The sequence below is a fragment of the Raphanus sativus genome, chromosome 6 (genome assembly GCF_000801105.2).
Source record: "Raphanus sativus cultivar WK10039 chromosome 6, ASM80110v3, whole genome shotgun sequence".
In the NCBI taxonomy this organism is placed as follows: Eukaryota; Viridiplantae; Streptophyta; class Magnoliopsida; order Brassicales; family Brassicaceae; genus Raphanus; species Raphanus sativus.
In genome coordinates, this window is record NC_079516.1 from 53319770 (window position 1) to 53344648 (window position 24879).

General features: G+C 38.2%; 6 protein-coding genes and 2 long non-coding RNA genes across 10 annotated transcripts; 3 read left to right on the forward strand and 5 right to left on the reverse strand.

The window, feature by feature from the left end:
- The first annotated feature begins 293 nt into the window (after window positions 1-293).
- On the forward strand, window positions 294-3326 carry LOC108811922 (uncharacterized). Of its 3 annotated transcripts, none has more exons than XR_008935331.1 (4): window positions 296-453; window positions 624-808; window positions 1036-2620; window positions 2886-3326. It is a non-coding gene; the product is annotated as an uncharacterized LOC108811922 (long non-coding RNA). The 3 variants fall into 3 exon arrangements; XR_008935332.1 differs by having other exon boundaries at window positions 1057-2620; XR_001943407.2 differs by having other exon boundaries at window positions 294-453; window positions 624-2620.
- On the reverse strand, window positions 2782-5145 carry LOC108812559 (peptide chain release factor 1, mitochondrial). The gene is made up of 11 exons (XM_056988125.1): window positions 4908-5145; window positions 4684-4784; window positions 4511-4609; window positions 4238-4421; window positions 4108-4156; window positions 3944-4022; window positions 3791-3865; window positions 3620-3697; window positions 3372-3530; window positions 3192-3287; window positions 2782-3094 (listed from the first exon to the last, which is right to left on the reverse strand). Exons 1-11 carry the CDS (start codon window positions 5032-5034, stop codon window positions 2900-2902), a joined length of 1242 nt encoding a protein of 413 aa, XP_056844105.1. The 5' UTR covers window positions 5035-5145; the 3' UTR covers window positions 2782-2899.
- A 147-nt stretch (window positions 5146-5292) lies between these two features.
- Window positions 5293-7700, reverse strand: LOC108812558 (pectinesterase 5). The gene is made up of 2 exons (XM_018584844.2): window positions 6484-7700; window positions 5293-6192 (listed from the first exon to the last, which is right to left on the reverse strand). Exons 1-2 carry the CDS (start codon window positions 7580-7582, stop codon window positions 5504-5506), a joined length of 1788 nt encoding a protein of 595 aa, XP_018440346.2. The 5' UTR covers window positions 7583-7700; the 3' UTR covers window positions 5293-5503.
- A 1872-nt stretch (window positions 7701-9572) lies between these two features.
- On the reverse strand, window positions 9573-10517 carry LOC108812561 (probable pectinesterase/pectinesterase inhibitor). Its single transcript, XM_018584848.2, has one exon. The coding sequence runs from the start codon at window positions 10377-10379 to the stop codon at window positions 9729-9731; it is 651 nt and encodes a 216-aa protein (XP_018440350.1). The 5' UTR covers window positions 10380-10517; the 3' UTR covers window positions 9573-9728.
- Window positions 10518-12477: 1960 nt separating this feature from the next.
- On the reverse strand, window positions 12478-14891 carry LOC108812560 (probable receptor-like protein kinase At2g47060). Its single transcript, XM_018584847.2, has 8 exons — window positions 14736-14891; window positions 14317-14435; window positions 13971-14221; window positions 13739-13865; window positions 13384-13657; window positions 13150-13282; window positions 12978-13064; window positions 12478-12867 (listed from the first exon to the last, which is right to left on the reverse strand). The coding sequence occupies exons 2-8, from the start codon at window positions 14402-14404 to the stop codon at window positions 12739-12741; spliced, it is 1089 nt and encodes a 362-aa protein (XP_018440349.1). The 5' UTR covers window positions 14405-14435; window positions 14736-14891; the 3' UTR covers window positions 12478-12738.
- Window positions 14892-15618: 727 nt separating this feature from the next.
- Window positions 15619-16283, forward strand: LOC108810907 (uncharacterized). The gene is made up of 2 exons (XR_008935451.1): window positions 15619-15830; window positions 15929-16283. It is a non-coding gene; the product is annotated as an uncharacterized LOC108810907 (long non-coding RNA).
- Window positions 16284-17714: 1431 nt separating this feature from the next.
- On the forward strand, window positions 17715-21941 carry LOC108811773 (squamosa promoter-binding-like protein 1). The gene is made up of 11 exons (XM_018583862.2): window positions 17715-17916; window positions 18013-18771; window positions 18857-19041; window positions 19128-19582; window positions 19680-19754; window positions 19836-19943; window positions 20031-20148; window positions 20231-20372; window positions 20456-20600; window positions 20691-21224; window positions 21307-21941. The coding sequence occupies exons 2-11, from the start codon at window positions 18188-18190 to the stop codon at window positions 21733-21735; spliced, it is 2775 nt and encodes a 924-aa protein (XP_018439364.2). The 5' UTR covers window positions 17715-17916; window positions 18013-18187; the 3' UTR covers window positions 21736-21941.
- A 437-nt stretch (window positions 21942-22378) lies between these two features.
- LOC108811774 (S-adenosylmethionine synthase 2) lies at window positions 22379-24181 on the reverse strand. The gene is made up of 2 exons (XM_018583864.2): window positions 24047-24181; window positions 22379-23741 (listed from the first exon to the last, which is right to left on the reverse strand). The coding sequence occupies exon 2, from the start codon at window positions 23728-23730 to the stop codon at window positions 22567-22569; it is 1164 nt and encodes a 387-aa protein (XP_018439366.2). The 5' UTR covers window positions 23731-23741; window positions 24047-24181; the 3' UTR covers window positions 22379-22566.
- Between the last annotated feature and the right edge of the window lie 698 nt (window positions 24182-24879).

Consider the following 24879-nt stretch of genomic DNA (forward strand, 5'->3'; position numbering starts at 1 on the left):
ACAACTTCAAAAAATAATTATTTCGATAGATTCTTAGTCAATGGGTATTGTATTTTATTATTATTTATTCAATAAACTAATACTAACAGATAAGTTTGGAGTAATTTTTGAATTCTTTGCGACTATAAAGGAAAAGAAAGATCCTAATAGATATATAAGATATCAATTACAATTTGATTCAATGCTTACTGAACTATAACCAATGATTTACTCGTTAAATTTGGTTTAGTGATGGATTTGATTATATAAAGGATCTTGGATTATATAAAGTTGTTTGTAGTGGTTCACCTAAACACATAAAAATTATCTCAATACTGAAACGAGGAGGCATATGAAAATATGCAATCTACTTTTATCTTTATTTGAAAATTAGATTGATATCATTGTTCTCCATTTTTCAGATGATGGTTTTGACAAATTTGGTTCATCTTCATTTTCAGATATATCCAAAAGGTACTTAAAACTTTATTGAATGTGAAAGAGTCAATAATCACAGCAAAAGAGAAACTAAACTCTCATTGTATCAGTTGTTGACTATATAATATTAGTGCAGCTTTTTTCTTATATTTTTTGGGATTATGAAGTTTTAGAACTGAGTGATCCCTTATATGTTTGCATGCTAGAGGAAAGATGTTGCAGCCATCATCTTGCTTCTCTCTCTCTCTCAGCGCAAAAGTGATATATATACTCTTTTCTTCTCTTCTTCTCTCTTGCTTCTTCATCATTCTCACGAGAGCAGAGCAAGATGATGCGAGTTTTGAGGTCTGGTTGGTGGTCGTCTTTGAGGCGGTGGGAAACGAATCTGCAGGTTAATTTTCCTTTTTGGCTCTCTCTCTCTCTCTCTCTCTGTGGTAGATCTGCAATTTCTCCTTTTATTTTACTTACCCCCATGATTGTTTGGCAATGAACATGAATTAAGCAATAGTGTGGTCATAAATTTATCCCTTTATCCCTTTATCACTATGTGGTTATTTCTCTAACTTGGCCGTCTTATCTTTTTGTGCCGATGCCTTGTCATAATATTTGCTTCGACAGCTCTAACTGCTCCAAATGCAGCTTCATCGTCTTCTGCTAGTTAGCGTCACCATAGTCAGGCTGGTGCGCTCTGATCCTCATGATGTAGTCGCAGGAATCGGTGAAGTCATGCATGTCCATAGTTGGAAATTCCAGCTTTTCTGGCGGGTGAAAGAACCCCCTCAGGGTACCATATTATAGCAAAACAAAAATAACCAATACTAAATCCAGCCTACCATATTAAATAACAATATTGCCGACAGAAAAAAAACAATATTGAAATTCTACCTTTTTCTTGAACAATTGAAATTCTGCCATATACAGTACTAATTCAAACAATAGTCGAGCGAGCCTCGACCAAATTGATAAAGAATATCTCTCTAAAACCTTCGCTTTCTCTCTATAAAGTTACAAACTCAAATCGTCGTTCTCCGACTCCGGCGGCTTGTCGGAGTCGGGTTTAATCCTTTTGTGAATCATGTGTTACAATCGGTTGTTGTCGGTGCATGCCCTTTCTAGTCGTTTTAGATGAGATCAATTTTGTTGAAACTCCAGTCTCGGTTGGATGATTCTGCATGTTCGATTCGAGTTCTCTTTGTATCGTCTTTGTATCGATCTTCTGCCTTTCAGTTGAATACAAAGTCGATTGGATTGGCTCCTTGTCATTTACCTTCAGATCTGATCGAGATCTACTCTATCGTCAAGCTTCTTTGTGGCGTTGCATGTCGTGTTATCCGACTCCGTCTCTTCCGGTCAAGCCTCGGAACAGTCCGTTTGTTCTGTCTTGCCGGTGACTGAAGCTGTGTTCTTTGAATTGCTGGGCTATTCACTATAGGAGGTCCTTCACGGTGGTGGTGACTCCATCGTTTATCTTTCACAAAGGTTCTTCTTTGAATTGACATGCATATTGTTCTAAGATGACTGGGTTTCTTTTGATTTTCATCTATTTGACTTAGGTTTGGGTTTTGTAGTCTTTTAGTTTGATTGTTTTTCAAGTTGATTCCCTTGTTTGGGCTTATGATTCTGGGGACAGTTGTGTTTGTCCGCCAACCTTGTTTCCGGGATTTCTTAAATCGCCGGCCTATGTAATCTGTTCAAGTTAATATAATCAAATCTTCAGTGTGAAAAAAAAAAACAGTACTAATTAAAACGTAACTATTCATTTTGTTTATAACATATTTATTGTAATAAATTATGATGTCGAGAGGGATTCTTGTAGTAGTAGTAGTACCAGAAAAGGAGCAATGTACTGATTTTTAAAAAGTGTACTTGCGGCGATGTGATTGGGTCCTACCACATGGCAGCTTAATAATTCTCGACCTTCCGATTAACCAATGTCGAAACACACAAAGGTCGTATAAATAAAGTACAACCACCTTGAAGAGGTTTTTCAATACAAAACATACAAATTTAATAAATTGTGTGTACTCTTTTAGCCTAAGCTAGATGGAGTACAAGAGTTCCATAACGAGGAGTACAAATATCTCTCTTGAAGTCTCGTGTAGTACATCAGAAAACACACACGGTTAGAATATCTATTTAAACCTTATGTCATTTAGAATAACAACACCACCAAATAAACTCATGGAACTTGCCAAGTTCAAAGGTAAGAAAGCAAGCTTTTCTTTAATATGTCTTGCAATGAAAATAACGAAGACAAAAGTGGTAACGAGAGAGAGACAGGGAACAAGCAGAGCATGGATTGAGTTTTACCAAAACATCAAATGACTATGTTTGGTCTCTTCCCATGCACTGCCTCTTCCCTGGCTCCCTCTTTCTCTCCCTCTCTTTTTTTTCTAGCTTTGAATGAATTTATATTTTATTTTACTATGGCTAACACCCTTTTGACAAGCTAAGTGTTCTTGATTTAGGTCTAACTCTGTATTCATGAAGTGGAGCTGAAAGAAGCAATGGCGTCCATCTCTTGGCGTAAGAGAAGTGCGTCGATGAAGGTGTCCAGATTCTCTCCTTCCATCATATCTTCAATAGCGTGGTGAGTGATTCCCACACGATGATCCGTGACTCTCCCTTGTGGAAAATTGTATGTACGGATGCGTCCGGATCGGTCTCCACTGCCAATCTGTTAACGGGATTACACATCGATCAGCTAATACAGAAAATGATGTAAAAATGACTGAATACATTAGAAGAAAAATGAGTGTTAATCACATACGTACCTGTTCTGACCGTAGCTTTGAACGGCTGCTCTGTAATCTCAACCTTTCAATCTCATAGAGCTTTGCGCAGAGTACTTTAAGTGCTTTGGCTTTGTTCTGTTATAAATAAAAAAAGAGTGGACATTTATTTATTAAGTAGGTCGTAGAAGTTTGAGGAGGGACCTAGAAGTTTAACTATACCATATGCTGTGATCTTTCGTCTTGGATGGAGACCATAATTCCAGTTGGATGATGGATTATTCGAACTGCACTGTTTGTTGTGTTGGCATGTTGACCCCCGCAGCCACCAGACCTGTAAGTATCAATCCTCAAATCTTCATTCCTTAGCTGAACATCTACCTGTACGCCGCCAACAATATGATAACATTATTAAAGAGTTAGTAATACTAATCGATAAAAAAAAAAGTGATGTTTGTAAGATTGGTGACCTCATCAGCCTGGGGAAGGATGGCAACAGATACAGCGCTGGTGTGAATACGACCAGATTTCTCTGTGATAGGAATACGCTGTGTAAAGATGTTTAGAAGAGTTAATAACACTAACATTCTATGAACATCTATGCCATGGAGAGTAAACAAAAATATCAGAATGAAACATACCTGAACCCTGTGAATTCCACTCTCGAACTTAAGCTTTCCGTATACACTGGCTCCACAAATAGCAGCACTTGCTTCCTGTCAATGACATGTAGAATCTTAGCTGCTGCACTAAAACAGAGCAATAGGAGGAATACTAATAAAAACAATACATACTTTATACCCTTTCATATCAGACTCGGTGATGTCTACAATATCAAACTTCCATCCTTTCTTCTGTGAATATCTTTCGTACCTATCATCATTCCAAACTACAGTTGAAGTATGAAGAAAGATAGTAGCTTCTGCCATGCACTTGCAGTCATTAGGGAAGAACTTACATTCTGAAAATGTCCATGGCGAACAAAGAAGCCTCTTCTCCACCAGTACCTAAACCAAGATATTCAATTGTCAACTACATACATACAGCTTTTCCACATTCATGTGTAATGTTTAGTTCGTAAGCCCTACCTGCTCTCACCTCCAAAATGCAATCCCTCTCATCAGCTTCATCTTTAGGAAGCAGAGACTTAAGCAGCAAAGTTTGAAGCCTTTTCTCTTCCTCCACCGCCTCGTCTAATTCGCTAACAGCCATATCAAGCATGTCTTTGTCATCCGAGCTCTCTGAGACAAGAGTCTTCAGCCCATCAATCTCCTGCCAAAGGAAAAAAATTACACCTTATTATGAATAATGAAGCTTGGTGGAGGGAGAGACTGTAACAAAGAAGGAAAGTCGAATTAGACCTTTTGTATGGCCCTCAAAGCAGTGATAAGCTCCATAGAGTCTCTCAGCTTCCGAAGTTCCTTGTTAGCTCTTGAAAACTCTTCTTGTGAGTACTCAGGCTGTCTTCAATCAACATATAATTAAAAAAAAGTTTTGGACTTTTCAATCTAACAAAGCTCAATTGATTGGTTACCTGGTTAATAAGCCTCTGCAGAATAGCGTTACGGTGTTCTATCGCCGATAGTCTCTGATCCATTATCTTAATAAGATCTGGTGACAACTGTGGTTCCATTTCTGTCATCATACAACCATTACCAAACTCAAATTCAGACAGAACCACAGTGAAATGTTCACTATCAATCGAGATTTGTCTCCTAAGTCGAGCATTAATAATAAAATTAGAAAACCAAAGCATACCGGTTGAGAACAGACGAACAATCTTCGACGAGGGAGAAGATGGAATGGTGCGATCAATTGGATGCGTAGCTCTCGAGCAAGATCGAATCAGATTGCTCATAATCATTGGCCGAAACATCCTCCTCATTCTTCGGATTTATCTGAATCGTTCCGGTTACTATTCAGACCGAATGGTTGGAGATTTAAGAACTTTCGCCGGAGCTCTCGTCACGGCGTTTTTCTTTTAGTTGCCGTGAAATGAGAGAACAACGAGAGGGTTTAAAAATATCTATTGGGCTTTCGGTCTAATTAGCCCATAACTGATAAATTTATAACAGCAATGAAAAATTAAATAAATTATGAAAACTAATATGTATATTTTTAGTTAACTATTATACATAGGTACAACAACACAGTAGATAAAATTTCATATTTTGAAAATATACAAATAAAAAAATAAACAAACATCAATTTTCAATTTTTTTAAGTACGTGAGACAAACAAAAAGCGAATCTTACAACTTTCTATCGAAAATGTAGTTTTCACTTTTTACATGGACGACACACGTACACGTACTAGTCTTTTTTTTTCTTTTATTCAAATGATTTTTATACGCTTTATAATCCAAGCGTGACAGGTACGTTAGCTTCTTGGATCCAGTTAACCGGAGCCAACCAGTTAGCCACAGTGTACTGATTAATCTCACCAGCAGACCTAGCGACCTTAGCCCAGCTAACTCTCCTATTGGTGATAGCTCCCGGTCCACGGTTGTTGTACTCAACGTACCTACATGACTTGTGGAAGTTCTCTCCGTCCCACATTCTCCACCCTTCTGGTCTAATCACATCTCCGATCTCCGTGTTGATCACCACGGTGGTCGAGAACTGCTTCCATGGCCTTCCCAAGTACGACTCAACGGTCAGCCTTTCCGCCGCTAGCTTCTTGTCGGGAACGATGCGGCAGTTCTGGATGACGATACCGATTTTCATGGATAGACCCTTTTCGTTTCCGTCGGCTGTGACCGTGTTGTATTGTCCCTTGTTTCCTTTGCGTATGACGATGAGTGAGTTTTGGATAACGGTCGCGGATTTGCCGAAGATGAAGTCGACTGTTCCTGAAACGACGCAGTTTCTGTAGAATTGACGACCGTTGTTGACGTATAGTGTGTCTTGGTAACCGTCGAATCTGCAGTTGAAGATCACGGCACGGTCTCCGTTGACTCTGATAGCAACGGCTTGGTGCCCATTTGGACCGGCTGTGTTCTTGAATCCGATCCATTTAGCCATGAATCCTTCAGATTCAACCTCTATACGAAGCATAATATATGTCAGTTATATGTAGAGATATATAGATATTTGAAATGTTCTAAAAGTCGGTGTAACCCGTGCTTAAGCGTCTAATTAACCGAAATGATTTTTATATACTTAAAAAATGGTATTGATGGGGTCCACCAACCCTCTTATTTTTTTTTTGATAAAATGTTAATTATACACTAATCATATAATATATTAAAATTATAATTATGGCCTGGTTATTTCTTGAATATTGGATATAATTTGACTAAGAAACTAGTAGATCAGGGTGTGGTGAGACTTACGGACTGTGCCACTAGTAGAAGTGGTGGTTCCAGAACTGAGACCAACACTTCTGTTGTAAGTAATAACGGTCTTTCTTGCACCATCTCCGAACATGAAGATGTTGTTCTTCTTCTTAGGGATGATGACTTGCTCTCTGTAGATACCAGCCTTGATGTGGATGATGCATCTTCCAGCGTTTTTGTCGGGACAAGCGTTAACAGCTTGTTGAATTGACTTGAACTGTCCGCTTCCATCCTTAGCGACAACATAGGTTGCTCTGATTCTAGGAGCTCCACCACCTCCTCTTCGGCCACGTCCAGCGTTAGCCATAAGCTTCCTGTCTGCACCTGAAACCCATGTTGGGACTCCGAGATCGTCAAGGTCTTCAAGAAGGCGACGGGAAGGACCGTCTGGGTCAGCCACGGGAGTGTCGACAGGAGTGGCTTCTTTGCCGGCCGGAGCTGATCCTTTGTCGGAAGGAGTGAAGATTCCACTTGTCATGTTCTTGAAATCGTCGACTTTAGCGTCGATCTTGGCCATTGCGCTAACAACTGTGTGGAAGATGTCGATAGCATTACCAGTAAGAATCTTGGAGCTTGCAATGCCTTCAGCAATAGTCTTTCTCAAATCATCTTCTTGAATATCGTCAAGACAATCGGTTTGGTAATTGTAAACACCGGTTAACCATTGTTTAATCTGGTCGAATTTGTTACCGATCGTGTTAAGATCTTCACCCATTTCCTCAAGAATGGTACCGAGATCCTCAAGCGCGTACATGAAAACTTTCCTGCAGTAATCAAGAACGGCTTTGTTGTTTGGGGAGATGCTCGAACCCATGTTGCCTTCGGTTTTGTCTGTGAAGTTTGATGATTTGGTTATTGCATCTTGTGTAGCGAGCATGAAGGCCTTGATCAGTTTGTTTGGGTCATCGCTCTTGACAGGCTCGAGAGTCTTGACACATGAGGCTTTGTCAGCAGTGGTTTGACAAATACCTTGAACAGCTTTCATCTGTGGAGACAAATTAGTGTTGCCGCTTTTATTAACGATGGCAACGACTCCAATGGCTACTCCGACCAATAGAAGGACGGAGGCCACGGAGACCACAACTTTTCCAATCATTTTCTAATTTTTATTTTTGTGTATTTCTGATTTTTTGAATTTTTTTTGCTCCCTCCGGTTTTGTTTAGAGGTTAATCGGAGAGGGAGGGGCTTTATTAGAGAAAAGCCAAGTTGTTTATTGACTCGGGCCAGTGTATTTTGTGAGGGAACAGGACGCTTTTATAAAAGCTTTTTGGTTCTAAAATTAGGGACGTTGCATGGATTTTGCATGGAGGGAGAGAATTATGGTGGACGAATGGCTGAGAATATCTGGTTAAAATAAAGCTTTGTTAATTTAACTTCCGAGACTAGGCAAATTGCTTAGTTGTGAGGTTTAAAATTGGTCAACGCAGGATAAATATGGCGTACGCTCCTAATTAGAAGGTGTGGTGGCTTGATTGACAAGTATCATATACCTTTAAAAGAACTAAGTAACTTTCGAGACTATGCCGCTGCTTAGGTGAGACGTGAGAGGTTTAAAATTCTGCATGTGGTTTGATTTAACAATAACTATATAAGTGATACTTAGGGTTGTTCTTGTAATAGCAGAAGCCTTATATGAATAAGAAACCGATAAAATGTACGATATTTATAAAACCTGAAAAAAACATTTCATATAATTTGTAATATGTTCTTGAACAAAAAAAAATGAAAATGTTAATAGTGCAAACGTGCGATTCCGGTAAACCTAACATTTTGTGGTGTCCTGAAATCTGCAATGACCTGACTCAACAGTTAATTAGTCGGATCAGACCAGTCCTTGAACATTTTAAAGCATGATTTCAATTGATATTTAATTTGATTGATTATTTGGTGTGAGAAATGTATGAACCAAATAATGTCTAAGCAAGTATAAAGGTGTTATGCATGTTGCACAGACTGTTTACAAGAGAAGGCAAATTTATAAAAATACTATTGTCACACAGTAAAATAATCAAATAAATATTGATTTACTGAAATGGTTATCTAAATCAACATGTTGATATATTAATCTCTTATTGGTATTGTGTCTATATCTCAAGCTTTTATCGTCCTTACAAGCATCATATGGTGTTTTATTAATGGTATTTAATCTATAGGTTAAGGTTGTTAGTTAAGTCCATAGAGTGATAGTTAAACACCTAAGTGACTTATGTGTATATATATCAAAGCTACTTCACATTGTGTCTAATTATATTTTTGAGAAGTTTTTCTATTTCAGACAAAGACTTGTCTCCTGATGTGTCTACATTCAGATCCATGGTCAATGGATATGGAATATGTGTAATATGTTCACGCTGGAAGATTTTACTATTTTCAACACAATATATTTAAAATGTACATACCTGAAAGTCAACATATTATATACCATTAACTAGGTGTTTTCTTGCACCATATGCAGTAAATTTTTTTTAAAAAAATCTAACTTGTATTTAAAAATAAATTTTATTTAATATTATAGATTTTATTATTTTCTTACTAATATTTAATATATATATTTGATATATATTAAATCAATTTGTATAAAACTAATAAAATGATATAAAATTGTATAACTATAAAAAATTTAGCCTAAAAATATTTTATGTTGATATATAAGAAACTAATAGTCTTACGATTGATATTTAATTTTTAAAAAATTGTAGAAATTTTTGAAATTTTTAATAATACAAATTGTATAATTATAGAAAAATAATAATATTTCGAAATTTGACATGTTATGTATGAATATATTTATTTTATAGATGATGTATGAGCTATTACCATATTTTTAAAAAGTTTACCAAAAAGAAATATCAATATTAAATGTATAATATAAATTATTACCATATTCTAATAAGTTTGCCAAAAATGTAAATCAACATTAAATGAAATTATTCATGTCATATTTTTTCAGAAATCATGCATCAATTTTAGGAACCACGTCATATTTGTTTTGTGAAACTGATTGTAGAGAGGACATGTGGCGAAATCAATTCGCAAATATAGTCTAGAGGATATTTGATCCAAAAAAAATAATATATAACATTAATACATTATATCAATTAAGTTTATTATTATTAGATAATCATATTTTCCACATCCTTTCCAATCACGAGGTACATACATGATTATCTACAACACATATTAGTTACAAACATACGTCAAAAGGAACCTTTCTTTCATCACCATTGACAACAACAATAAATCAATAGTAGTAAAAGGACAAAGGTGGTGGGAGCAACGAATCGGTATCTTTCTGGTTGAGTTTGGTCTTAATGTTGAGAGTATTAAAGACTTTGTCCATTCCAGCGAACACATCCACTGACTCGCCACTCATTCTTTTCCCAAGCCCTATCCCTCCTTGAACCTCTTTCAACAATGTTTTGTCGTAAATGTCATCGAGACAACTCGACTGGTAGTTAAAGATTGAAGTCATCTTCTTCTTACATGTGAAGTAGTTATTAGCCATGCTCTTTATGTCTTTTCCCGCGGCTTTCCAGAAATCTGAAAAGTCTTCCAAGGCGTTGTTTAGCTGTTTCTCGCAACTAGTGATGCAAGCTGTAGCGAAAGCGTTTCCTTTGTACTTGGGTTTAATTCCGGAGAGGAACTTCAATCCCTTTTTAACGGAGGTTTCTGCACCTGTGGCTAAGTGACGGACCAAAATGTTTGGATCATTGCTTGGGACAGTTTTCAAGGTTATGCTACAAAGACTTTTGTCTTGGACGACGCTGCATATTCCTGCGACGGCTTTCTCATGTTCTGGTGTAACAGCGTCACGTTTGGCTGGGACTACGAACGCGGTTGCCGTTAGGGCGATACAAAGAATGAGAAAGGCGAGTTTTATAGGAGTGTTCATTTTTTTTGGTTTTTTTTAGGTAACTTCAACGTGGATTGGAAAGGATTAGAAAAAAGAAGGAAGACATGGTACGTGTATATATAGATGTTTATACGGTTTTGCTATATTTGGATTGTTTTTTCTATTCTTTTCAAAGACAAACTGATGGTGAAGCGTAAATTGTGGCGTTTTTAATGTCTGGACAAGGCATGCTCTTGTCGTCCTCAAAGTAAATCCTATTTCTTCCTCCTTAGAGCATCTCCAATGGTGTTACCCACCATTGGAGTCCTTAGGATTAGAATATTGTTTTTTTTCTTTTTCTGAATAGTTAAGGATTCTAACCATAATTATATCTCCAATGGTGTTATCTATCATGGAGTTCTTAGATTTTTTTTTTTTGAATTGAATCTTAGAGCTTTGGAATTTTTATATGTGTATATGTATATGTGTACATCTATGAACTCTATGAAACTATGATCATTAATCTCAATCAACAAAACCGAAATACAAAGCAAATGCATAGATGAAATCGAAGTAGAAGATTGTTTTGCTCACCCATTGTTCTCGTGTCAGGCGAGAGAATCTTGTAACTGCTCTTTATCTCTCTCTTGGTGTGCTCAGGAATCGACGTCATGGAGGTTGAAGAAGAATCTTGTAAACTGCTCTTTATCTTGTAACTGCTCTTTATCTCTCTCTTGGTGTGCTTAGAAATCAAGTTCACTGGTTCCTACTATATAAGCAACACTAACTATATAAGCAACGCAATTTTGGTTAGTGGAATAAAGCTCAATCTCCTTACTCCACACATCTACTAAGTTTGTGAATGTCTCTCTTCTCGTCACATCATAAACTGCATTTCACCAATAAACATTAACTAAACAGTTTAAAGACAAAGGAGATGTCTTTATAATCTCTTGTAATTGAATGGTAAAATGATGGGGATTACCGAGAATGATTCCTTGGGCGCCTCTGTAGTAAGAGCTCGTCAGTGTTCTAAACCGTTCCTGTCCCACTACAAGAACAAAACCGAGAATGTTACATTAGTTTCCGTTATGAAAGAACATAAAGAATCTTTAAGTGCAGAATCACCAATAATCAATTCTTCAGACAAGATCTTAAAGAACGTGTGATCATTAAACAGAGAATGTCCAACACAAAAGCAGACAGATGATAATCAAATTCAAGCTCAGTCAGATATAATGTGAACTACTGTTTGATTAAACGACACATAAAAGTACAAAGCTAACATCTTTTCTGGGTAGAAACCCACGAGATATCAAATTGCAGAGAAAGAAGCTTTGAATGATTTTACGAAAAAAGAAGCAGAGAAAGACGCAGAGAAAGAAACCCACGAGATATCCCATTCTCTTACAAAAAAAAGAAGAAGCTTTGAATGATCTTTCTCTCTCTCTCTCACCTCGATATTTTCTCGATCTGTAATTGCAGAGAAAGAAAAAAAACAAGGTAGAAACCCACGAGATATCAAATCAACAACTACAAAAAGGTGATTCCTTTTGATAAAAAATATGAATCTATTTTAGCTGTCTGTAGTGCTAATGATGATGATGATAGATGATGCTTATCGTTAATGATTACGTGACTCTCCCTTTGGAATCAACAATTACCTCCTTCACCGTGACTCTCCCTTTGGAAAAACTCCAAGCTCCGGTTCCATTGACGATTGAATCCACGCACAAGAAAGGAGCCGGAAGTACTAAGAACGGTCGTGATTCTCCTCGTCAAAGACTCGGCGTCAAGATTTACGGCGACCAAGTCGCTAAACCAGGGGCCATCATCGTTCGTCAACGAGTCGCCTTTCCTTCCGTCGTAGAGATTTTTTTTTCCTAGCGAATCTGAATGAATTTTTTTTTAACACAACTTTTCGTCTCACCAATCGGAAGCTGCCAACACATTAAGGACTTAGTCCTTAATATCCTTAACTAAGGATTGATCCTTAGGTTATCCCAAATATTATATATTTTTTTAATCAATTTGCATAAGAATTTGAGCTAAGAAATGCCTAATATCCCCCGTTGGAGATGCTCTAAATATATTTAAAATACAACCATAGTTAGTAACAAAAAAGATGTATACTAGATATTATATACACAAATTCATAAGTTCATAACAGAAAAAATAACCAGAAGTATCACTATATGATTCTGGTTTTTAACACAACTTCAATGGAAATAATAATATTAGACAGAGTCAGAAATTGTATGGGAGATGGCAGTTTAGTAGGAAAGCAAGAATCCAAGATTTAATTTTGTAACAAAATAAAAAATGAAAAGGAAATTTCTATGCACATTAAGTTTTGAATACTCATACTGTAAGTGGAAATCAAATATTCTGTGGTAGACGGAGGGGAACGTGGTGTTGGCTAATGTAATCCATCCCCTGGAGCTGTGGCTCGAGCGTTCAACAAAGGTTGCAGAGCTTTCACAACAATACTCATATTCGGTCTAAAATCTGCTTCATACTGCACGCACAACGCTGCAACCGCCGCTAGCTGCGTTTCATCATCCACAACACAATATGACATAAGCAAAGACAGAGAGAGAATGACTTGAGATTAATTAAGCGTTTAAGTAGACGCAATTTTAGAATGTTTTCAAATACCTTAGCAACAGCTTTTGGAGGGTAATCGCCACCAAGTCTTGCATCGACGCACTGTTTGACCTTGTCTTCGCTCAATTTAGGTGTTGCCTAATGCCATAAGTAACAGTTTAAATGGAGTCGATAATAAAGACAGAAGAATGTGATGTGTAGTAAGACTGAGATGAATTAGTACCCATGTGACTAGACTTTGCTGGCCTCTAGGCAATCTATGATCAACAGGTTTTCGACCTGTAAGGAGTTCGAGTAAGACAACCCCGAAGCTGTACACATCACTTTTGGCATTTAACTGACCGGTCATCGCATATCTGTCAAGGAAAAAAAGAGAAGACACATTTGAGACTTAAGAGGAGCGCACACTATTGTGTTTTTTTTATTCTTCACAAGAAGAAGCTCTGCGTCAACTTACTCAGGGGCATGGTAACCGAAAGTTCCAAGAACACGGGTTGAATGAAGGCGAGCAGCCATATCAGGAGCTTGATTAGAGAGATCAAAGTCAGCAATCTTGGCAACATCATCTTCGAAGAGCAGGACATTGCTTGATTTGATGTCACGGTGGATGATGTGAGGATTTGCTTTTTCATGCAAATACTCAAGCCCTCTTGCGGCTCCAACTGCAATTTTCACCCGTTGATACCACGACAGGACAGGACCTGGCTGAGCTCCTTTCACGCCTTTTCTCCCTGTGCAAATCATAAGACAGATGTTAAAGCAAAGTAATGATATGACGCCCCCATAAATAGATCTTATTTAAGTTAATTTACCATGAAGAATGTCATGAAGAGATCCATTCTTGGCGAACTCGTAGGCAAGTATCCTCGAGTTGCCGTCAACACAGTAGCCAAGCAGCTGAACAAAGTTATCATGCTTCAGCCTCGACACCATGGAAACCTGAGCAAGCAGTGACAGTTCCCACAAGTTTAGCTACCATAATTGACAACAATACATAGTAAACATTAAAACTAATGACTCTATTTGAAGAAAAAGGTAGCAAACCTGGGCAAGGAACTCATTGTCAGGCTGTTTGTTAGAATCAAGCTTTTTAATGGCTGCAGGCTGCTGGTTAGTTAACACTCCGTAATAAACTCTTCCGTAAGAGCCTTCACCGATGAGAGAACTCGATCCAAAATCCTCAGTTGCTTCCTTGAGTTCAGTGACAGGGATAGTAGGTACTTCAATAGGTTGCACCTTCACAGCTGGAGCGCCCTTTTGTGCAGCTTCAGAGGCATGGTGCCTCCCATCATTTCCTGCACCACAATCAAAACAATCCTCCAAATAACTTAAAAAAAAAAACTTAACAAAAGCCTTTTGGTTTATTCAAAAAAGAAAAGAAAAAAGAAACCTCCAAAGTGTTTAGCTGGATTGTGGCCACCGTAATCAGCTGCAGCTTTATGCATATCATCTTCCGCGCAACACCCGAAGCAACTCATTTCTCTTTTCTTTCTTTCTATTTATTCAAATCTGCAACAAGACATGTGCCAAAGCTAACATTCATATGGTAGCTGCAAAGATGATTTCAAAATTAAAAAAATAATAATAATTGAACTCTCTAATCAGAGATAATAGCTAACTACATTTAGCAAAATCACACGAGATATCAAAATCTGAAAATTCAACAGTCAAGGAAGCGTTATCGAAACAATGAACTACAAAATGGAGACTCAAACGTTTCTATAATTAGCGAGAAACGATCAATTTACAGGTTCGAATCGGGGGATCAGAACAAGTAGTAGAAGATAAACAGAGAGCTAGCTTCGTTACCTCTCGAAGAAGATGATGATCGGAGAGTAGTAGTAGAGGGAGTGAGAGAGGCTTCTTCTTCTCTGGGAGATCTGAAAGAGAGTTTTGCGTTTTTTGGTAACAGTGACGATCTTTGAGCGTACAGCGAAATTATAGGACCCAAGATTAATTTTAATAACGCGCAAACTCAACCTTTCTATTTGTATTATTTAATATTTTTTTACTACTAGTATATTAATTTATTAACTTTGACTGGGTTTCAACGCTGTCAAGTGACAGCGTCTTGCCGTTGGATTAGTTTGACAAACCCAAGATCCAACGGTCAGATTGCCACCTCATTTTAGTTTTGGGTATTATTTATTTATCCAATGAAATGAAATTGAAAAATATTACCGGAATTATCGTTTCATATCAAGGCGTGACTTCCGCCGTCGGCCGCCATTTAACGACCATACAATTTTTTTTTCCTTTTCTGGCCGTTTGTATGTAGTTGGGATTATTTTTCATGTAGAACTATATCTATCTTTTGGTACCTAATCTATTCGTTTCCTAAATCATGATGTATTCTAAAGATAGTTGATTAATTTTCCTTAATCGTTGACAAAATACATTAATACTTAGTCGCTTATCTACATTGCAACCACAATATTTATTTTAATATCACACTTTCTATATAGTTTCTTTTATAGTACCATCTTTTAGATACTCGTTCCTAAGACCAACTTTTAGTTATAAAACTACGTATGCAGCCTTTACTAGTTAGCTTTCCTATGTTACGTATCATTTTTATGTTTCCGCGTTATCCTTTTTTTTATATTGATGCGTTTCTTTCCTAAGAAACAACAAACAAAATTGTATAATTAAATGTATAAATGTGGGTTGGTGAGTTGTGGGTCGTATCTAGATGAAGTCGTTATCTTTGCATGTGAACAAAATATGGGCATGTTCGAGATGAATCATCATGGTGTTCTTTCGGTGTGACCACCAAATTATTTTAATAACACCATTTAATTAGTCTTCCACCTTCTCTAACCATATGAGCATTAGCCGTTTCAGGTTTTTCTTTTCTTCTTAATTAGGTTTATGGCAATTATTTGCCAAAACCTTGCCGCTGCGGTTGGCAGTGCTTTTCTAAATTCATATAATTCATTATATAGTGTATTTATTCGGCTCCCAATTCAATATACTTTTTTTTTCTTTTACAAATGTCTCAGGTTAGAATGGAATCTGAAATACAATCAATAGCTATCAGCATCAAGGTTATAATAAGTGTGAGGAACATCATACTTTAGGACTATGAAATAACATAATAATCATGGAATGAGATCCGTTGAGATTCTAAAGTTATCAAGACGAGGAGGAAACATGGAAGAATATCATCCCGACGCAGCGCATTGGATTCTCCCTTATATTTCTCATGTGACTTGTCTCTTCTTGTAGTCACACTAACAAAAATTCGTTTTTTTTTTTACAAGACTTGGGTTCACCCCTTATGGTGAATCTTCAAATTCACCACTTTTCTAATAACCAATCAAAGTGTCAACTAAATTAATGATTAAAAATATTAAATATTTTTTTCAAAAATCAAAATAATTAAAAAAAATAAATAGTGTCAATTTTAATAATGCTAATACCACTATCTAATCCATAAACTCAAACTCTATACCCTAAATCCAAATTTTAAACCCTAAATTCTAAATTATAAACCCAAACTCTATACCCTAAACCCAAATTCTATACCCTAAACCCAAACCATAAATCATAAACCCAAAAACCTGAACTCTAAATCCAAACCTATATCCTAAACTCAAATCCTAGACTCTAAACCCAAAACGTAAATACAAAATCCAAACCCTATACCCTAAATATTTGGATTAATATTGATGTTGTTCTTTTGAAATTTAAGGTTAATAATTAAATTTTGGATTTAGAGTTCATGGTTTGGGTTACTGTCTAGGGTTTGGGTTTAGGGTCTACGGTTTGGGTTTTGGGTTTATGGTTTGGTTTTAGAGTATAGGATTTGGGTTTAGGGTCTATGGTTTGAGTTTAGGGTATAATTTTGGGTTTAAAGTTTAGATTTCTTGGTTTATGATTCATGGTTTGGGTTTAGGGTTTAAGATTTAGGTTTAGGGTATAGAGTTTGGGTTTAGGGTATAGAGTTTGGGTTTATAATTTAAAATTTAGGGTTTAGAATTTGGATTTAGGGTATATAGTTTGAATTTAGGGATTAAATATTGACATTAGCATTATTAAATATGATATTATTTATTTTTTTAATTATTTTATAATTAATCTAGTTGGCACTTTAATTGGTTATTAGGGAGGTGGTGAATTTGAAGGTTCACCATAGGGGGTGAACCCAAGTCTTGTCCTCCTAGTATTCTGCTTTAATTAAATGATGATTAGAAGTCCATCATAAGCAAACAAAACACAAAACGAGATTAAACAACAAACAAAATCTATAATATATATTTTTTACATGGGTTAGTAAGTGGGCCAATAAAGCCCAGACCAGTTTGACCACATCGAGACAGAAAGGTTGGCCCATAAGTCAAAGTCAAACCGCGTCCACTAACACACACACCGACACTTTCTTTATCGATTAGCGGATTACCACAGTTCTTCACTTGTTCAAATCGCTGAGACACTTGATTTCTTACTCCCAACGAACTCGCAACTAACTAAGAAACGGAGTATCGTACACCGCCCCACAGACAATAAATCCTCGTAAGTGCAGGAAACCGTCCCATACTCCACGACGCAGTTGATTATTGACCTCCATTAGTACACTGCTCCACATGGGAGAGGAAGAGAAAAAGAGGTAGACAAAAGTCACAAAAGAATTAATTTTATGTCTTTTTATCTTATAGATTTTTGCAAATATAAATATTATCAGTGTAGAAGTGGTCCACCATTATTTTGTTTTTGCCTAAAAAAATTAAAATTAAAATTATTAATTTTTTTTTTATCATATGTACTAATTTTGGTTTTTCTCTCTCTCTCACTCTTTCTCTCCCCCCAAACCTTTTGTACTACCCAATTAACCATTACCATACATACTCTCCTTTCCATCACGCCACAAACGCATAGATTCAGATCAGCTTCATCTTCTTCTTCGTCGCATCTCCATCACCAGTGGCTGTTCGAAGGTGTCTCCAGCTGTTACTTTTTTATTTCTATCGATTGTTTATTGTTAGGACAGGTTAGTTTTCTCTTCTTCTTCTTTTTCTTGTCGGGTTTGAAGAGATAGAGAGTGTTTTGTCTGACCAAAGGTTTTTGACTTATATCTTATGTATAGGATTCTGGGCATGCTTGTTGAGGCTAATGGATCTGTTTCCTTTCTAGAATTCCTGGGAAGAATCTTGATTGATTGAGCCTTAAAGTTTCTTCCGATCTACAAAGATCAATCAATTGGGGTTTGTGTTGTAAATCTACTACTGCTAGTTTTGGGGATCGAAGTTGTGTTGTCTGTGATGGAAGCTAGAATTGAAGGTGAGGGTCAACATTTCTATGGATACAGAGCCATGGATGTAAGATCTGTAGGTAAAAGGAGTGTGGAGTGGGATTTGAATGATTGGAAATGGGATGGTGATCTCTTTGTAGCTACACCCTTGAATCCTGGTGTTAGCCGTCAGTTTTTCCCACTGGGGAACTCCTCCAATAGCTCTTCCACCTGCTCTGAGGAAGGGAACAATAATAATTCAAGAGAAGTTGAGAAGAAAAGAAGAGCCCCTGCTTCTGCTGCTACTGCTACTGGGGAAGATGATGATAATACTAATAATAATGGTGGTGGTGGACTTACTTTGAAGATAGGAGAGAATGGTTATGATCTTAATGGTGAAAGAGAAGGGAACTCTGCTGCGGCTAAGAAGACCAAGTTCGGAGGAGGAGGAGGAGGTGTGGCAAACCGCTCGGTTTGTCAGGTGGAGAACTGTGAGGCTGATCTTAGCAAAGTTAAAGACTATCATAGACGTCATAAGGTGTGTGAGATGCATTCTAAGGCTACTAGTGCTCTTGTCGGTGGTATCATGCAGCGCTTTTGTCAGCAATGTAGTAGGTAATGCTTCCTTCCTTTCTCTAAAACCAAAACCTGATAGAATTAAGTTTATGAAATAAAATATCTAATTAATCCTATCTTGCAGGTTCCATGTTCTTGAGGAGTTTGATGAAGGAAAGAGAAGTTGCCGTAGACGTTTGGCTGGGCATAATAAACGTAGGAGGAAGACAAATCCTGAACCTGGCGCTAATGGGAATCCTCTCAGTGATGATCATCAATCTAGCAATTTGCTTCTGATTACTCTCTTGAAGATACTCTCCAATATGCATTGTATGTTTACTTTAACCTCTCACTCATCATACATTCTTTTGAAGTTTTTAGTGTTATTTTAACTCTGTGTTTCTGTTGTTTCACAGCCAATGGATCAGACCATCCGGGTGATCAAGATCTGATGCCTCATCTTCTGAAGAGCCTTGTCAGCCATGCTGGTGAACAACTAGGGAAAAACTTGGTTGAGCTTCTTCTACAAGGAGGGTCTCAAGCTTCGGGTTTGCTTGCAGTTGAGCAAGCTCCTCAAGAGGATTTGAAGCAAGCTCCTCAACTTCCTCGGCAGGAGCTGTATTCCAATGGGACATCTACTGGGAACAGATCAGAAAAACAAGCCAGAGTAAATGATTTTGATTTGAATGACATCTATATAGACTCTGATGATGGTACAGATATCGAAAGATCTTCTCCTCCTCCGACCAATCCAGCAACCAGTTCTCCTGATTATCCTTCGTGGATACATCAAACCAGTCCACCTCAGACAACTAGGAACTCAGATTCAGCATCTGACCAGTCACCATCAAGCTCCAGCGAAGATGCTCAGGTTTATGAATCTCTTACCGCATCATCCATTGTTGTCTGGATCCATTGCTCTCTCATATTAACGTTCTTTTTCTTTCTTTCTGACTCTTTATCTTCAGATGCGCACAGGCCGGATTGTGTTCAAACTATTTGGGAAAGAACCAAATGATTTTCCTGTTGTCTTGCGTGGACAGGTACATTTCTCAAGTTCTTGCTTTGAGATGTTGAAACTTTGTTTTATATTTTGATGTGTTAAATCTCTCTTTGGTATTCAGATTCTTGACTGGTTATCTCATACTCCAACTGACATTGAGAGCTACATTAGGCCTGGTTGTATCGTCTTAACCATTTATCTTCGTCAAGCTGAAACTGCTTGGGATGAAGTAAGCTTACATTTCTTCTTTTACTTTGTTTAGAAGTTGTGGACTCATGAACATGTATTCTCTTTTGCTTTTTATTTGGCTTTGCAGCTTTCTGATGACATGGGCTTTAGCTTGAGCAAGCTTCTAGATCTCTCAGATGATCCTTTATGGACAACTGGATGGATTTATGTTAGGGTGCAAAACCAATATGCATTTGTATCTGACGGTTAGTTTTTGATATTACTTTCTCCAGTTGATGATTTTCTCTGGAATTATGAAGTATTTAATTGTGAATTTGGGGGTTACAGGTCAGGTTGTTGTTGACACTTCCTTACCGCTAAGAAGCCGTGATTACAGTCACATTACTAGTGTTAGACCGCTCGCTGTAGCTGCAACAGGAAAGGCTCAGTTTACAGTAAAAGGCATCAATCTCAGTCGACCTGGCACAAGGTTCTATGCCCGTTTGAAGTCTTTGCCTTCAGTATCTTATTCTTCCTTTTGGTATCTAACAGTCTTTGATCAACCTTTGTCAGGTTACTTTGTGCGGTAGAAGGAAAATACTTGACCCAAGAGACAACTAAAGAGAAGGATGATCTCAAGGAGAGTAATGATGATGTTGTTGAGTGTGTCAACTTTTCTTGTGATTTGCCTATAACAAGCGGTCGAGGATTCATGGAGGTGAGATCACTTTCTATTTCTGACCTGATCCTGAGTGAGCTGTCACCTGTTTATTTATTTGACTCGAGCTTGCTTTGATGACTATTTCAGATTGAAGACCAAGGACTCAGCAGCAGTTTCTTCCCTTTCATAGTTGTTGAAGAAGATGATGTTTGTTCTGAGATCCGTGTACTCGAAACCACATTAGAGTTCACTGGAACTGATTCTGCTAAGCAAGCTATGGAATTCATTCATGAACTCGGTTGGCTACTTCAGAGAAGTAAGCTCGGCGTGTTCCCGTTAACACGTTTCAAGTGGCTCATCGAGTTCTCAATGGACCGAGAGTGGTGCGCTGTGATCAGAAAGCTGTTGAACATGTTCTTTGAAGGAGCTGTTGGTGACTACTCTTCCTCCTCCCCCTCTGATGCCGCGCTATCAGAACTGTGCCTTCTTCACAGAGCCGTCAGGAAAAACTCTAAGCCTATGGTGGAAATGCTCTTGAGATACGTTCCTAAGCAGCAAAGAATACACAGCTTGTTTAGACCCGATGCTGCTGGTCCAGCAGGTTTAACACCTCTTCACATTGCAGCCGGTAAAGATGGTTCAGAAGATGTTCTGGACGCTCTTACAGAAGATCCAGCAATGGTGATTTCCTCTTTTCTTCTGCTTTGAATGTGATTATCACTCGCAAAAAAAAACACTTAAATCTTCTTTGTATTTGGTTCAGGTGGGGATTGGAGCATGGAGAACATCTAGGGACAGCACAGGCTTCACACCAGAAGACTACGCACGCCTACGCGGTCACTTCTCATACATCCACTTGATTCAACGCAAGATCAATAAAAAGTCAGCAACCGAAGATCATGTTGTGGTCAACATCCCTGCTTCTATCTCAGACAGAGAGCAGAAAGAAACAAAACCAGGTTCAGCCTTGGAGATCACACACGGTAACCAAAAGCTTCAGTGCAAGCTCTGTGACCATAAACTGGTGTATGGGACAGGAAGGCGGTCTGTAGCATACAGACCAGCTATGTTGTCAATGGTGGCGATTGCTGCGGTTTGCGTCTGTGTGGCACTTCTCTTCAAGAGTTGCCCAGAAGTGCTTTATGTGTTTCAACCTTTCAGGTGGGAGTTGTTGGACTATGGGACAAGATGAGTGCAAGCAAGTCTTACGTTGAAGATTCTTCTTCCTAAGATATGAAATAAAATATGTTTACTTTATATATAAAAAGTGTGATTTCTATATGTAACTATATAAGATATATAGAGACATGTACTTTAGAAGGTTGTTGTTGTGTGTAAAACCTGGTGGATTCGCTTTCTGTAACTCTGATTAGTATATTTTATTTGTTGACATGATTATATATTTTTGTAACTTTACAATGGAGATGATGTTTGTACTTGTTATTTTTCTTCTGTTGATTCCCCTGCATCTATATCGTCACCAAATTGTTCAATCATTGTTCTCATGTAAGAGTATTGATCTGCCACAACAGTGATCTCTATTGAAACCACCAAGGAGTACTTAACATCATACCATACCCAAACCAAAGAGTACAGGGCTGTTTTTTTGGTGAACGCCACTAGTTGCGGCAGCGACTGAAAATTATAGTCTGACTGAAAGCAAATTTAACAGCACGAGAATTAAAATGAACGCTGATAAACTGCCGCAAGTACAAAATATGGGGAAGCAGTTGACGCTGAAATATTCAGCGTTTCATCTACTCTTCGCGATTAGCCGCAGCGTCAAGAAAACCAGGCTGGCGGTGTTTCTCGGATGCCTTGTTTTGCAGTGGTGATAGCTTAAATTTCAGTCGCTGCCGCAACTAGCCGCATTGACCAAAAGAACAGCCCTTACATAACATCACACTGACAAAAGAAGAAGAAAAGAACAAACCAAAGCGAGACTGAAAGCCACAAAAGAGATTTAAAAGAGTTTCAAACAAAAACATTAAACGTAGTTAGAAACAATAAGCTGCCTCTTGTTTCAAGCCTTCTCTGCCTTGAGCGGCTTAACAACCTCCCAAGTAAAGTCAGGATCATCCCTCCCAAAGTGTCCGTACGCAGCAGTCTTCAAGAACCTCCCATTCCCACCTCTCGTGAGGTCAAGGTTAATCGTCATCATTCCCGGCCTGAAATCGAAGTTCTCCTTCACGATCTTGAGAATCTCCTTGTCTGGAATCTTCCCCGTTCCATAAGTATCAACGAAAACAGACAACGGCTCGGGGACACCGATGGCGTAAGAGACCTGAACAAGAGCCCTGCGCGCTAGATCGCTCGCCACAATGCTCTTAGCTGCTTGTCTAGCTATGTAAGCACCGCTTCTATCGACTTTAGAAGGGTCTTTACCCGAGAAGGCACCACCGCCGTGAGCTCCCCATCCACCGTACGTGTCGATGATGATCTTGCGTCCGGTCAAACCAGCGTCACCGTGCGGACCACCGATGACAAACCTCCCAGACGGGTTTAGGTGGAAGATGGTTTTCTCGTCTAGGTACTTGGCGGGGATCACGGGCTTTTTTAAGTCACGTGCGATCTCATCGTTGGTGACGGTCTCATCGTGCTGAGTGGAGATGAGAACAGTGTGGACACGGACAGGGACCATAGCACCGTTCTCGTTGTAATACTCAACGGTGACTTGAGTCTTCCCGTCAGGTCTAACCCACGGGCAAGTCCCGTTCTTCCTAACCTCGGTGAGACGCGCACCGAGCTTCGTGGCCAATACATGGCTCAGCGGCATAAGCTCAGGAGTCTCGTCCGTCGCGTACCCGAACATGTGACCTTGGTCACCGGCTCCAATCTCCTCGGGACGTTTTGTGAAATGACCGTGAACACCTTGAGCTATGTCGGGGCTCTGCTCCTCGATGTTGACCAAGACTCTGCAGCTGTCAGCGTCTAGACCCACGTCAGCCGAGACGAAGCCGATGGCGCGGCAGGTGTCGCGGACGATCTTCTCGTAGTCGACTTTGGCCTTGGTGGTGATTTCGCCGAAGACCATGACCATGTTGGTCTTGGTGCAAGTCTCGCATGCCACTTTGCTTTCGGGGTCTTGCTCGAGGCATGCGTCCAGGACTGCGTCGGAGACTTGGTCGCAGAGTTTGTCTGGGTGTCCCTCGTTCACAGACTCTGATGTAAACAGAAACGACTCCATTTCCTACAAGCCTAGAAACATTAAGATAAAGATTAATGATATATTTGAAAGTGTAACAGTTAGAATCGAGATTAGTAACTGGAAACAGAGATTAAAATCTATATTGATCAGTGAAGACTCAATCATTATTTAGTGGTTAGTAGAAAGACTAAACCTAATAGTAATATTTTCCCTATCTAAACCAAATAAAACAGTAAATGATTGGTGCAGATCTGTGCAGACAGGAGAATCAAACCCTTGTTAAAAAAAAGAAAAGAGGATCAAATGGCCAGAGAAATAGATAGATAGATAGAGAGTTTGTGTATTTAAGAGAAACCTTTGAAGAGAGAGACAGAGGAAGAAGAGCAAATCTGAGCAGAGAAGCAGCCGACACACACCAAAGCACAGGACACTGGTACACAAACCTTAATGCCGCTGCAAGTCTTCCATTTATACACTCTCCAATCTTCTTAACTTAAGTAACTGGCTACCGGCTAAATCGGTGGGATATTTTCTTTGTGGAAATTGCATTTATTCATTTCCAATTAAGAAAACATTCAAATAATGACATTAATGGTAAGTTGGATTTTTTTATTTACTATTTTTGTTTATGTTTACTAAATACAGCTATACAAGATATTCCAATAATTTGATTTTCTAAGTTTAATTAAAAACAATAAAAATATATGTAATTTAAGGCATGTTTTGATTTTGAAATTTTTTACAATTATATATATATATATGTACATAAAACTCTATCAGATACATTGTGAATTAAGAAGCTAATTTGTTCAACAGGTAATTCTTCCTAAAGTTATACAAATAGTAGACACACTAATCATTGTTGTGAGGATAAGTAGAAAGTTCTTTTTAATCACAGTTGTTGGATGCACTACCTCAACGGTTGAGATCTGTGGTAGTTGGTGATAAAGAATGACATTTACCAGTTTCTATCCATGTTTTTTTTGTTTGCATTATTAACTACCGGTCAACCACCAACCCCAGCCGGTTGAATCAGAATGAATCCCATGAGATCAGCACGTCACCAGTATGAAACCAAATATCTTCTTTTTGGCTCGAAGTCAGTGTAAAAGTAACTACCAGACACCAACCGAACCGTATCCTAAAACCAAAAGATACTGTGTATAAATCGATGTGAAGTGTCGTTCT